General features: G+C 54.2%; 1 protein-coding gene across 2 annotated transcripts in view; it reads right to left on the minus strand.

The window, feature by feature from the left end:
- uba2 (ubiquitin-like modifier activating enzyme 2) overlaps positions 1-10,850 on the minus strand; it is a 47,514-nt gene extending 36,664 nt beyond the window's left edge. The window contains exons 1-4 of one of the 2 annotated variants that reach the window (XR_009446813.1): positions 10,671-10,850; positions 4,104-4,187; positions 1,846-1,916; positions 433-497 (exon numbers count right to left, since the gene is read on the minus strand). Coding sequence is in view for 1 of the 2 variants with exons in the window: in XM_059651793.1 (XP_059507776.1) it covers positions 433-497; positions 1,846-1,916; positions 4,104-4,187; positions 10,671-10,808 (358 nt within the window). In the remaining variant the exon portion in view is untranslated. The remainder of the gene's footprint in view (positions 1-432; positions 498-1,845; positions 1,917-4,103; positions 4,188-10,670) is intronic. The other variant, XM_059651793.1, reaches the window with a different exon arrangement.
- Positions 10,851-14,184: the final 3,334 nt, after the last annotated feature.

Raw genomic sequence — 14,184 nt, forward strand, 5'->3', positions numbered from 1 at the left:
GCTGTTTGATCATAGCATTTGATAAGGTAGATATACAGAGAAACAATGGAGGAGGAATCAAGAACAATCTTAAAATTAGAGGAGGAAAGACTGTCTTACAGGTGGCACTGCTAAACTCAGATCAATAAAAATGCCCATGATTACGATGAATGAACTTTTTATTAGATAATGTTATCAAGAAATGCAAATTAAAGGTGGGCAAATGAGATTCAGATACAGATCTGTCATGATCTAACTGAACAGTAAACCAGTTTCTGGAGGTTAGGCCTGTTGCTAGAGATTGTAATTTTATTGCACGTAGTACTAGATCCAAGAAAGCAAACACCTCTTTCTGGCCGAAACAGCATGCAGTAATTACTTGCTCTTGCATTTATCAATCATCCATTACTCTTGCTTAAAACCAATAGAGCCCTAAATGCCAGAAATCCTTACCCCTATTATCCAGAGCATTCATCACAAGTGTAAACTGCCTGAAGAATTCCACATTATAACCTGGGCTGTGGGAAACAAAAGTGAAAGTACTCAAATAGTTCACCACAAACAAAAAAAAATGTACAGCTCTTTCAAAATATCACACTCTAATTCTTCACAATTTCCATTGCCTTGTTCGTCATCCCAATAAATTAGCAAGTTTAATGTGACAATCAAACGTTGGCAGCATGCTAAGTGGGACAGGTAAAAAAAAACTGCGCACATGTTGCCAAGCATTGCCTGGCATACTGCTGCTACCTCTACGAAAAGATTCCCTTCCACACTGATCACTATGTACGCCAACTGCTCAGTTAGGCAAGTAACAAACCAAAATCATATCTTCATGCTCCAGCAGTCAAGAATTGCATAAGGCTATTTGATCCAACAAAGCAGAGTTTGACAGGACTACATCCAGATCTTACTACCACAACTGAAGCTTGAGCTGAGAATTGCTTCTCGACTTTTTTTTAAAAAAAACATCGTGTCTGCTTTCATTGCTTATTTGAATGAACTGAAGATCACAAATGTCACAGCCTTTGCTGGCAGATCCGTGCATTGTATGTATTTGCAATCTTGGTTAAGGAAATAAAAAGACTTGTTGTTGGATCACAGATTTAAATCTGTCTCATTCAATTTTTCAAGCCAAATTGTACTCAGGCTCAGGTTTGAGTGTGTCGTTAACAATGTTGACATTACTGCTCATCCCAAGTCACTCGAGGAGGGAGAGGTGTGCTCGTGTCATGAACCACTGTAGTCTACGGGATGAGGATGCTCAACAGGCCTGTTAGTTGAGGAGCTTCAGGATTTGGAATTTTAAAAAAAAAATCAATTAAGGTAATCAAAAAACTGCAAGATTATTGTTAAAAAATCCCAGTTTGTTCAGCCATAAGGAATTGTGCTATCCTTTCTTGGTTTGGACCCAGATGCAACTTCAAACCCACATCAACATAATAACCAGTAAACCCCCTTAGAAATGGCCTTGAGCAAGTCGATCCATTGTAACATTACATATTCAATCTGCTGCACAGGATTTTTAAAGCAGTGGCCAAAAACACAATTACCAGCATGCTATGACCCCAGGTGGAGCACATGTTGAGATCAACAGGATTAAATAAAAGACACTCTGACATGCCCTTAAGGTTGAGAAAAATGTAGTTTTTCTCTAAAAGTGAGTTATCAGGAACAGCTACTGCTTGCTTAGAAGAGAACTTTGGACAACCAGAGCTGAAAACATTCATACTCTTCAGATTTACCGCTGGCCTGCCATTTCCCAGGGTAATGCTGAACTGCTTCTCAACCACCACCTTAGAAGCACATGGCTCTGCAGACAACTTCTGTAATGCACGACAAGGCCCAATAAAAGATAAAACTCACTTCATGATACTGTCATGATGAGCTGTAATCCTGGCCTCAGGGCAGAACTTTAAGGCACTTTCCTTGGCCACCTGCAAACCAAACAGACAGAAGTTCAAAGAGAATATAATTCAAATTTATCCGAGTAACAGATCTATACCAATGCTGCATAGAATAGACAACACAAATGTTTGTATGCCTTACGTGTCTCCTCCCACTTGCTTCATTTGAGCCTTTCAGCATATCTTTATGCTTCCTTCTTACGTACTTGAGTTTCCTTTCATTGCAACGCTGTTGGAAACTGTGGCTGTGGTAGAGGTTTCAAATTCTTACTTCACGGGGTGAAGAAAAAATTCCTTATTTCTCTTATTTGTAGTTATGGTCCACAGTTCTGAACTTTTCCATAAATGTAGACATTCTCCCAACATATACCCTCCCTGCCAAAACTTCCCAATTTTGAATGACAATCAAGACTTCTTTCACATGTCCTCTCCAATACAAGTCTTAAATCTGTTCAACCTTTCCCACTGGTAGTCAGCTCCAGCATCATCTGTATAAAATCACTGAACACTACAGTACAGGAGGCAATGAGATCTTTATTTGTTCAGAGGATGTGGAGGTCACTAGTTGTTCAATAGTTATGGCCTGCCTAGGTGCCCTTGAGAAGGCAGGGTGAGCTGCCTTCTTGAACCGCTGTAGTCCATGTGCTGTAGAGAGACCCACAACGCCTTTAGGGAGGGAATTCCACGATTCGGACTAGTGACGTATTTCTGAGTCAGGGTGGTGAGTGGTTTGGAAAGAAATTTGCAGATGGCGATGTTTCCACACACATATTTGCTGCCCTTATCTTTCTAGGTGGTAGAGATTGCAGGTTTGGATGGGGCTATCAAAAGAGCCAGGCTGCATCTTGTCCACAGAATGCATTGCTGCCGCTGCGCACCAGAGGAGGAGGAAGTGCAAGTTGAAAGTATTAATGGGGTGCCAATCAGTGAGCCAACTTATCCTGGATAGTGCCAAGCATTTTGAGCTTTGTTGGAGCTGCACTCCTCCAGGCAAATGGGGAGTATTCTATCACACTGTTGGTCTGTGCCTTGTAGTTGGTGGACAGCTTTCCTTTCAGGAGTCAAGTAGCAAACTACTCACCACAGAATTCCCAAACTCTGGCCTGCTCATAATGCTACTGTATTTATACGGCTGGTCCAATTCAGATTCTCGTTAATGGTAACCTCCGGAATGTTGATAGTGATGTATTCAGTGTTGGCAATGCCACTGAACGTCAAGGCGTGGTGGCTGGAATCCCCTGGTTGAAGGTAGTCATTGCCTTGGACCTGTGAGGCAAGTATGTTACTGACCACTTACCCAGCCAATTACTCTTACTTACCTGCTACTATCCTTCTTAAGACCACAGCACGTGAGACATCTATGTGGCGGCACTTGTCAAAGACCATACGACGTGAGACATCTATGTGGCGGCACTTGTCAAAGACCATACGACGTGAGACATCTACATGGCGGCACTTGTCAAAGACCATACGACGTGAGACATCTACGTGGCGGCACTTGTCAAAGACCATACGACGTGAGACATCTATGTGGCGGCACTTGTCAAACATTTTTGAACGTTGAAATGTGCTATGCTTTCTGATCTTCTCTGTCACTTCTAAGAACTCAAACACCTTGGTCAAACAAAACTAGTCTTTAAGAGAATCAACTCTGATTGCCTCTCTGTTCACTGTTTACCCACCTTACTACCAAGAAAAAGCTTCTCAATTATTTCATCAAACATTCATGACTTTGAAAATCTCATCTGAAACTTCCCATAACTACCGACATGTTCTAATCCTGTGGCCTAAGGCAAACAATTTAGTTTGAGGTCTCGTTAGTACATAGTTAGGAAGAATGATTTTAATAAAGTAAGGCTCTGAAAAGTGTCAATTAAAGGCAAGTTTTTTTTGGCTGAAAGGTACTTGAAGAGATGGATGAAGGACAGATATTCCAAAAGAATTCCGAGCATCTCCTCAACCTAATCTCCCAACCCAAGGAAGGGAAATAACTCAAAAGAAAGCTGCGAGGAGGAGAAATATTGAGATTTTCCCCTCAGCTTGAATCCATTTACAAGGCTGCCTTCCAGAAAAAACAAAAAATAAAGATATAAATCATTATCTTGTCTTTTTAAAGTAAGTGACAATATAATAGACCCACGAATGCAGATAGTCATAAAGTGCTCTACACATTTACAGAAAGGCAAATCAAATCTCTTGATGATACTTGACTGTTACCTGAGCTTTTGACTTTCCAACATGTTTCTTCTGGAACAGAAACTGCCGGTTGAGGTTGCTTACATCGATAGTATCTAAATCCACCTAGAAACAAGTAGAGATAGGTTGGCACAAAGTTCATCTTTACCAGGGACAGCACATGAGTGAACTAAATCCACAGGAATAGAACCAACTTTCAGCACACTCAATGCCAAACCAGGCACTTATGGCTAAACCAAAGCTATTTATTTGATTAAAATTTCAAATTAAGTAGTTTAAAAGATTTTTTTCTGTGTTATTACAATTTGAATTTACAGACAATTTGAATTAGGTAACCTTAAAGAATACAAAGCAATTTACTCAGTTTTGGGTATACCATTTTCAGAAATCAGTCAAGGTTCCACAGAAACTGATTTCAATTATTAGGATCCCAGAGAACAAGGGGCTGCAGCTGTAAGGAGAGATGAGAGAACTTGGAGCTCTTTTCATTAAAACAGAGGTCAAGGGAAAATCTGATCAAGGTGTTGAAAACAAAGTGAGGGGAAACTATCTCCACTGATTGGTGACTTAGTAATTCAAAGACATAAATTTCCCATATTGAAAACAAGAGTTGTGAAGACATAGCTGTGCAGAAAGACAAGCCAAAACAGTTTCCAAAAAGGCACCGGAGTGAAGGCAGAGAATGAGATTAAAGGAATGGACCAGTTAGGGGGCTGGGGGAGAGGAGGTGGGGGCGGGGTTGTGTTCGGGACAGAGGGTTGTACAGGAAGGGGGTGAGAGAGCGTGGGGGGGGGGGTGAGAGAGCGTGGGGGGGGGGGGTGAGAGAGCGTGGGGGGGGGGGGGTGAGAGAGCGTGGGGGGGGGGTGAGAGAGCGTGGGGGGGGGTGAGAGAGCGTGGGGGGGGGTGAGAGAGCGTGGGGGGGGGGTGAGAGAGCGTGGGGGGGGGGTGAGAGAGCGTGGGGGGGGGGTGAGAGAGCGTGGGGGGGGGGGGTGAGAGAGCGTGGGGGGGGGGGGTGAGAGAGCGTGGGGGGGGGGTGAGAGAGCGTGGGGGGGGGGGGGTGAGAGAGCGTGGGGGGGGGGTGAGAGAGCGTGGGGGGGGGTGAGAGAGCGTGGGGGGGGGGTGAGAGAGCGTGGGGGGGGGGTGAGAGAGCGTGGGGGGGGGGTGAGAGAGCGTGGGGGGGGGGGGTGAGAGAGCGTGGGGGGGGGGGGTGAGAGAGCGTGGGGGGGGGTGAGAGAGCGTGGGGGGGGGGTGAGAGAGCGTGGGGGGGTGAGAGAGCGTGGGGGGGGGGTGAGAGAGCGTGGGGGGGGGAGGAGAGAGCGTGGGGGGGGGAGGAGAGAGCGTGGGGGGGGGAGGAGAGAGCGTGGGGGGGGGAGGAGAGCGCGTGGGGGGGGGGAGGAGAGAGCGTGGGGGGGGGGAGGAGAGAGCGTGGGGGGGGGAGGAGAGAGCGTGGGGGGGGGGGAGGAGAGAGCGTGGGGGGGGGGAGGAGAGAGCGTGGGGGGGGGGAGGAGAGAGCGTGGGGGGGGGGGGGGAGAGAGCGTGGGGGGGGGGGGGGAGAGAGCGTGGGGGGGGGGGGGAGAGAGCGTGGGGGGGGGGAGAGAGAGCGTGGGGGGGGGAGAGAGAGCGTGGGGGGGGGAGAGAGAGCGTGGGGGGGGGAGAGAGAGCGTGGGGGGGGGAGAGAGAGCGTGGGGGGGGGAGAGAGAGCGTGGGGGGGGGAGAGAGAGCGTGGGGGGGGGAGAGAGAGCGTGGGGGGGGGAGAGAGAGCGTGGGGGGGGTGAGAGAGCGTGGGGGGGGTGAGAGAGCGTGGGGGGGGGGTGAGAGAGCGTGGGGGGGGTGAGAGAGCGTGGGGGGGGTGAGAGAGCGTGGGGGGGGTGAGAGAGCGTGGGGGGGGTGAGAGAGCGTGGGGGGGGTGAGAGAGCGTGGGGGGGGTGAGAGAGCGTGGGGGGGGTGAGAGAGCGTGGGGGGGGTGAGAGAGCGTGGGGGGGGGTGAGAGAGCGTGGGGGGGGGTGAGAGAGCGTGGGGGGGGGTGAGAGAGCGTGGGGGGGGTGAGAGAGCGTGGGGGGGGGTGAGAGAGCGTGGGGGGGGGGTGAGAGAGCGTGGGGGGGGGTGAGAGCGTGGGGGGGGGGTGAGAGAGCGTGGGGGGGGGTGAGAGAGCGTGGGGGGGGGGTGAGAGAGCGTGGGGGGGGGTGAGAGAGCGTGGGGGGGGGTGAGAGAGCGTGGGGGGGGGTGAGAGAGCGTGGGGGGGGGTGAGAGAGCGTGGGGGGGGGTGAGAGAGCGTGGGGGGGGGTGAGAGAGCGTGGGGGGGGTGAGAGAGCGTGGGGGGGGGTGAGAGAGCGTGGGGGGGGGAGGAGAGAGCGTGGGGGGGGGAGGAGAGAGCGTGGGGGGGGGGAGGAGAGAGCGTGGGGGGGGGAGGAGAGAGCGTGGGGGGGGGAGGAGAGAGCGTGGGGGGGGGAGGAGAGAGCGTGGGGGGGGGAGGAGAGAGCGTGGGGGGGGGAGGAGAGAGCGTGGGGGGGGGAGAGAGAGCGTGGGGGGGGGAGAGAGAGCGTGGGGGGGGAGAGAGCGTGGGGGGGGAGAGAGCGTGGGGGGGGAGAGAGCGTGGGGGGGGGAGCGTGGGGGAATGTGAGGGCGTGAAAGCGTGTGTGGGGAGGGGTGAGTGTGTGTGGGGGGGGTGAGTGTGTGAGGGGTGGTGAGTGTGTGAGGGGGGGGTGAGTGTGTGAGGGGGGGTGAGTGTGTGAGGGGGGGGGTGAGTGTGTGAGGGGAGGGGTGAGTGTGTGTGGGGAGGGGTGAGTGTGTGATGGGGGGAGTGTGAGGGGGGTGAGTGTGTATGGGGTGTGTGAGTGTGTATGGGGAGGGGTGAGCGTGTGTGGGGAGGTGTGAGCGTGTGTGGGTAGGGTGAGTGTGTGATGGGGGGGTGAGAGTGTGATGGGGGGGTGAGAGTGTGATGGGGGGCAGTGTGGGGGTGTGTGTGTGTGTGGGGGGGTGAGAGTGTGATGGGGGTGTGTGTGTGTGTGGGGTGGGTGAGAGTGTGATGGGGGGGGAGTGTGGGGGGGTGAGTGTGTGTGGGGGGGTGAGTGTGTGTGGGGGGTGAGTGTGTGTGGGGGGTGAGTGTGTGATGGGGGTGTGTGTGTGTGATGGGGGGGTGAGTGTGTGATGGGGGGGTGAGTGTGTGATGGGGGGGTGAGTGTGTGATGGGGGGGTGAGTGTGTGTGGGGAGGGGTGAGTGTGTGGGGAGGGGTGAGTGTGTGGGGAGGGGTGAGTGTGGGGGAGTGTGGGGGGGTGAGTGTGTGTGGGGGGGGTGAGAGTGTGATGGGGGGGTGAGAGTGTGATGGGGGGGTGAGAGTGTGATGGGGGGTGAGTGTGTGTGTGGGGGGTGAGTGTGTGTGTGGGGGGGGGTGTGTGTGCGGGGGGGGGGGGTGTGTGTGATGGGGGGGTGTGTGTGTGATGGGGGGTGAGTGTGTGATGGGGGGGTGAGTGTGTGATGGGGGGGTGAGTGTGTGTGGGGAGGGGTGAGTGTGTGGGGAGGGGTGAGTGTGGGGGGAGGGGTGAGTGTGGGGGGAGGGGTGAGTGTGGGGGGAGTGTGGGGGAGTGTGGGGGGGTGAGTGTGGGGGAGTGTGGGGGGGTGAGTGTGTGTGGGGGGGGTGAGAGTGTGATGGGGGGGTGAGAGTGTGATGGGGGGGTGAGAGTGTGATGGGGGGTGAGTGTGTGTGTGGGGGGTGAGTGTGTGTGTGGGGGGGGTGTGTGTGCGGGGGGGGGGGTGTGTGTGATGGGGGGGTGTGTGTGTGATGGGGGGGTGTGTGTGTGATGGGGGGGGTGAGTGTGTGATGGGGTGGGGTGAGTGTGTGATGGGGTGGGGTGAGTGTGTGGGGAGGGGTGAGTGTGTGGGGTTGAGTGTGTGTGGGGGGGGTGAGTGTGTGTGGGGGGGGTGAGAGTGTGTGGGGGGGGTGAGAGTGTGATGGGGGGGTGTGATGGGGGGAGTGTGGGGGAGTGAGTGTGTGTGGGGGAGTGAGTGTGTGATGGGGGGGGGTGTGTGGGGAGGGGTGAGTGTGTGGGGATGAGTGTGTGGGGAGGGGTGAGTGTGTGTGGGGAGGGGGTGAGTGTATGTGGGGAGGGGGTGAGTGTGTGTGTGGGGGGTTGAGTGTTGGTGGGGCGGGTGAGTGTGTGTGGGGGGGTGAGTGTGTGTGGGGGGGGTGAGTGTGTGTGGGGGGGGGTGAGTGTGTGTGTGGGGGGGTGAGTGTGTGTGTGGGGGGGTGAGTGTGTGTGGGGGGGGTGAGTGTGTGTGGGGGGGGGTGAGTGTGTGTGGGGGGGGGTGAGTGTGTGTGGGGGGGGGTGAGTGTGTGTGGGGGGGTGAGTGTGTGGGGGTGAGTGTGTGGGGGGGTGAGTGTGTGTGGGGGGGGTTGAGTGTGTGTGGGGGGGGTGAGTGTGTGTGTGGGGGGTGAGTGTGTGTGGGGGGGGTGTGGGGGGGTGAGTGTGTGTGGGGGGGTGAGTGTGCGTGTGGGGGGGGTGAGTGTGCGTGGGGGGGGTGAGTGTGCGTGGGGGGGGTGAGTGTGCGTGGGGGGGGTGAGTGTGTGTGGGGGGGGTGAGTGTGTGTGGGGGGGGTGTGGGGGGGTGAGTGTGTGTCGGGGGGTGAGTGTGCGTGTGGGGGGAGTGTGTGTGTGTGGGGGAGTGAGTGTGTGATGGGGGGGGGTGTGTGGGGAGGGGTGAGTGTGTGGGGATGAGTGTGTGGGGAGGGGTGAGTGTGTGTGGGGAGGGGGTGAGTGTATGTGGGGAGGGGGTGAGTGTGTGTGTGGGGGGTTGAGTGTGTGTGGGGCGGGTGAGTGTGTGTGGGGGGGGTGAGTGTGTGTGTGGGGGGGTGAGTGTGTGTGGGGGGGGGTGAGTGTGTGTGGGGGGGGGTGAGTGTGTGTGGGGGGGGGTGAGTGTGTGTGGGGGGGGGTGAGTGTGTGGGGGTGAGTGTGTGGGGGGTTGAGTGTGTGTGGGGGGGGTTGAGTGTGTGTGGGGGGGGGTGAGTGTGTGTGGGGGGGGTGAGTGTGTGTGGGGGGGGTGAGTGTGCGTGTGGGGGGGGTGAGTGTGCGTGTGGGGGGGGTGAGTGTGCGTGTGGGGGGGGTGAGTGTGCGTGGGGGGGGGGTGAGTGTGCGTGGGGGGGGTGAGTGTGCGTGGGGGGGGTGAGTGTGTGTGGGGGGGGTGTGGGGGGGTGAGTGTGTGTGGGGGGGTGAGTGTGCGTGGGGGGGGGTGAGTGTGCGTGGGGGGGGTGAGTGTGCGTGGGGGGGGGGTGAGTGTGCGTGGGGGGGGTGTGGGGGGGTGAGTGTGCGTGTGGGGGGGGTGAGTGTGCGTGTGGGGGGGGTGAGTGTGCGTGGGGGGGGGTGAGTGTGCGTGTGGGGGGGGTGAGTGTGCGTGTGGGGGGGGTGAGTGTACGTGGGGGGGGTGAGTGTACGTGGGGGGGGGGGGTGAGTGTACGTGGGGGGGGTGATTGTACGTGGGGGGGTGAGTGTGTGTGGGGGGGTGAGTGTGTGTGGGGGGGGTGAGTGTGTGTGGGGGGGGTGAGTGTGTGTGGGGGGGGGTGAGTGTGTGTGGGGGGGGGTGAGTGTGTGTGGGGGGGGTGAGTGTGTGTGGGGGGGTGAGTGTGTGTGGGGGGGTGAGTGTGTGTGGGGGGGTGAGTGTGTGTGGGGGGGTGAGTGTGCGTGTGGGGGGGGTGAGTGTACGTGGGGGGGGTGAGTGTACGTGGGGGGGGGTGAGTGTACGTGGGGGGGTGAGTGTGTGGGGGGGGTGAGTGTGTGTGTGGGGGGGTGAGTGTGTGTGGGGGGGGTGAGTGTGTGTGGGGGGGGTGAGTGTGTGTGGGGGGGGTGAGTGTGTGTGGGGGGGGTGAGTGTGTGTGTGGGGGGGTGAGTGTGTGTGGGGGGGGTGAGTGTGTGTGGGGGGGTGAGTGTGTGTGGGGGGGTGAGTGTGTGTGGGGGGGTGAGTGTGCGTGTGGGGGGGGTGAGTGTACGTGGGGGGGGTGAGTGTACGTGGGGGGGGGTGAGTGTACGTGGGGGGGTGAGTGTGTGGGGGGGGTGAGTGTGTGTGGGGGGGGTGAGTGTGTGTGGGGGGGGGTGAGTGTGTGTGGGGGGGGTGAGTGTGTGTGGGGGGGGTGAGTGTGTGTGGGGGGGGTGAGTGTGTGTGGGGGGGGTGAGTGTGTGTGGGGGGGGGTGAGTGTGTGTGGGGGGGGTGAGTGTGTGTGGGGGGGGTGAGTGTGTGTGGGGGGGGTGAGTGTGTGTGGGGGGGGGTGAGTGTGTGTGGGGGGGGGTGAGTGTGTGTGTGGGGGGGGTTGGGAAGTGGGGGGGCAGGGCTAGAGGCTTGCGGGAAAGGGGACGAGGCGGATGGGGAGGTGAGGGTGGGGTTGGGAGACTGTGGGGGTGGGGGAAGAATTGAACGAATTGACTGGGGGTGGGGGTGGGGGTGGGGGTGGGAGGAGTGTGCGGCCCGCCCGCCCGCTTTCGGGCTCCAAAACCCAGCTTCAGCCCCGAAGTGAAGCACAGGCCCGAAAGCCTGCCCCCGGCTCCCGCTCCCCCGGTCGGCGCGGCCCAAGCCGTACAGTAGCCTCGGGGTTTCGTTCCTTACCACCTCGATGTCCCTGAAGCCCGTAAGGACCAGGTTTTTGAGGAGTTCACAGCCGATGCCGCCCGCGCCCACCACCAGCAACCGGCACCGGGACAACCGCTCGGAAAGAGCGCGGGAGACTGGACCCACCAGCGCCATGTTGTTCAACCAAAGGGCCCCCGGGCCCCGGGAAGCTCTCGCCGAGAAAAACCCACAGCCGGGCAGCGGCCTCCACCGGCAGCGCCACCCACCGAGACCTCCCAACACCGTGCCACCCTGCACCGCCTGACAGGTACGAGATGCAGAGCAAAAGTTCGCCCAAGCGCCTTCGGGAGCACCTGTTACACCCCCTGACTAATGTTTTGAACGCCAGCCTTAAACGGACGAAAAATTACTTTATTTTTGATTGTGCATTTTGCTTTATCCGGTGCTTTTAGTCAACACTGCTGCCTGCACATTGAGTCAACAGAACTGGGATTCCCTCCCCCATTTCCGAAGAAGGGCCCAGACCCGAATCGCCAGCTTTCCTGCTCCTCTGATGCTGCCTGACCTGCTGTGTTCCTCCAGCTCCACACCTTGTTATCTCAGATTCTCCAGCATCTGCAGTTCCTGCTACCTTCCTGCCTGAACACTGAGACACTGGCCTGGATGACACTGTCCCTGAAGCAGCATGCTCATTATCTCTAATGGCTACTTTTCAGCCCCTGTATTCACATCTGTTTGTACTGTATGAGGCACTCGTGCAGTGTCTAAGACCTCTCCCTTCACATGCTCATTCCAGACTCGTGTCTCAGACATTGCCAGTAACATTATCATGATTTATATGGATCTCATTATCTCACTCCCCCTGCCCCAACTTTCTCTGTTACATTATTCAACTACCTAGAAGCATGGAACAGTCCAGCACATGAACAGGCCTTTTGGCCCACCATTTCTGTGCTGACCACGTTGTGATTCCAAATTCAGCCCACCTGCTTGCATCTGGTCTGTATCCCTCCACACCCTGCCTGTTCATGTGTCTAAATGCCTTTTAAAAGGTCGTTTAGTTTTACTTATTTAAATAGGCTTTGTATAGGCAGCTCCTGAGCTGCAAATGAGTTTTGTTCTGCCAATGTTCCCAAGTCAATTTTTATGTAAGTCGTACACTGGGTCTTTAAAATTAGACCCCAGTCTGAGGTCTCAGTCATAAGCATAAGTATTTGTAAATTTGTAATCGTAAACATGACTATTAACAATTATTACAATACCATTATTACTAGCCAATACCAACACCTACCACCAGATGGTGATCGGCCCAACACCACAGTTGGGGATCCGGTGTACAACAGCCCTGGAGAAATTACACAGCTCAGGAGATATCAGCAAGACAGATTACCTAAAAATGAAGCCAGAGGAATCCAACACACCCTGCTGCTATGGACTCCCAACGGACATAAGCCAGGGATCCCCCTCAGACCCATTGTCTCACTACCAGGCAAACCAACATATAGATTAGCCAAAGAACTACTGCAGAAATTGAAATACTTAGTTGACAACACTGTCCATTCCATCCACTCCTCCCGAGAATCCCTCAACAACATCAAGGACATCAGGATAGAAAAGGATGAGATAATGATATCCTTTGACGTAACAGCACTACTTACATCCATAAACATTGACCTCACCAAAGGAACAATTGCCACACTGCTGGATGAATCAGGAAGACAGGCACCCCACACACCAACAGCATCAACAAGGACAGCACCCTGAAACTACTGGATCTGTGCCTCATAACCCAATTCACCTTCAATGGCCGTATATTCAACCAAATCAATGGAACACCAATGGGATCCCCAAGATCAGGACTGATTGCAGACGCAGTAGTGCAAAGGTTAGAATGAACAGCGCTCCCCACGATACAGCCCAAACTCTGGGTCCGCAATGTAGATGACAACTTTGTGATTATCAAACACACGAGACTAGAAGAAACCCCAGCGACACATAAACAACATCCTCACCGGAATAAAATTCACACAAGGAGAACAGAACAATAACCAATACCCTTCTTAGACATAATGACAGAATGTAAGAATAATGGGGAACTCCAGACTAGCGTATACTGAAAGGCCACACATACAGACCAGATACTTAGTTACTCCAGCAACCACCCTAACACCCATAAACAGAGCTGCATCAGGACATTGTTCAAATGATCCATAACACACTACGGCAACCTGGAATTGCACAAAGTAGAACAGGAGCACTTATACAGAGTTTTTAAAAGGAACGGATACCCAGAAAGCACAATCCGCCACTACCTCTGTGACAGGCTGTAACAAGGAGACACAACACGGCCAGACTCGCCAATCACCCTACTGTACATCAAGGACATTTCAGAGATGACCACAAGGCTACTCAGACCCCTAGGTATCAGGGTAGCCCACAAACCAACAACTGCCCTGCGACAGCTACTGACAAACATAAAGGATCCAATATCCGCAACCAATAAAACTAACGTAATTTACAAAATACCATGCAAGGACTGTGAGAAACATTACATAGGCCAAACTGGAAGAAAACTGACAATAAGGACACACAAACACCAACTAGCCACTAAGAGACATGATCAATTCTCACTGTCCTCCATACACACGGGTAAAGAAGGACAGGAATTTGACTGGGACAACACATCCATAATATCACAAGCCAAACAGAGACACGTCAGGGAATTCCAGGAGGCCTGGCATTCCAACCGGAACTCCATCAACAAACACACTGAACTGGACCCAATATACAAACCACTGAGAAACAGAACCGGAAGCGATGCCAACCATCCCAAGCAAACTGAGGCATATAAATAACAAGTGGGACAGAACACCAACGTTTTACCAGAGGCGCACTGACAATGTTACCTAGCAGGGTGAGGAAATGTCTGCAATCAAACCCACTGGATTGGTGAACATGTCTACAACCTCATCCACGACTTGAGCTACAAATCTTCTCAAAAACTTTAAATTACCATGATCATTATTATCACTTCAACACTGTCTCAAATTCATCAACCCCAGTGTAGGTCTGAATATCACATGCCATATGAGTTTGGAACTCTGATCTGTTTCACTTGAGTTCAGCAATGCGATGTTGGTGATGCATTGATAGTTGTCCCACTTTGTACACTCAAATAAATCAAACAAACTGTGGGTGCTAGAGATCAGAAACAAAAATAGAAAGTGCTGGAGAAACTCAGCAGGTCTGGCAGCATTCACAGACATTGACAGATCTGTTCATTGTCTCACGTATGAAATGAAGGCTGTCCCCCATCCTCGGGAGATTCAGATTTGGTCTCACTTCTTGGCATGAGTAAGATCAATCATTTTCCTGTTTCTCCTGAACATCTCTTCAGGGACTCTAACAATATCAAAACACACAACCACTTCTATCTAGAAGGAAAAGGGCAACAGGTACATGGGAACACCACCCCCTGCTAGTTTCCCCTCCAAGCCACTCACCATCCTGACTTGGAAATATATCACTGTCCCTTCATTGTTGGTGGTCA

Source organism: Stegostoma tigrinum, chromosome 16, assembly GCF_030684315.1.
Source record: "Stegostoma tigrinum isolate sSteTig4 chromosome 16, sSteTig4.hap1, whole genome shotgun sequence".
Taxonomy (NCBI): domain Eukaryota; kingdom Metazoa; phylum Chordata; class Chondrichthyes; order Orectolobiformes; family Stegostomatidae; genus Stegostoma; species Stegostoma tigrinum.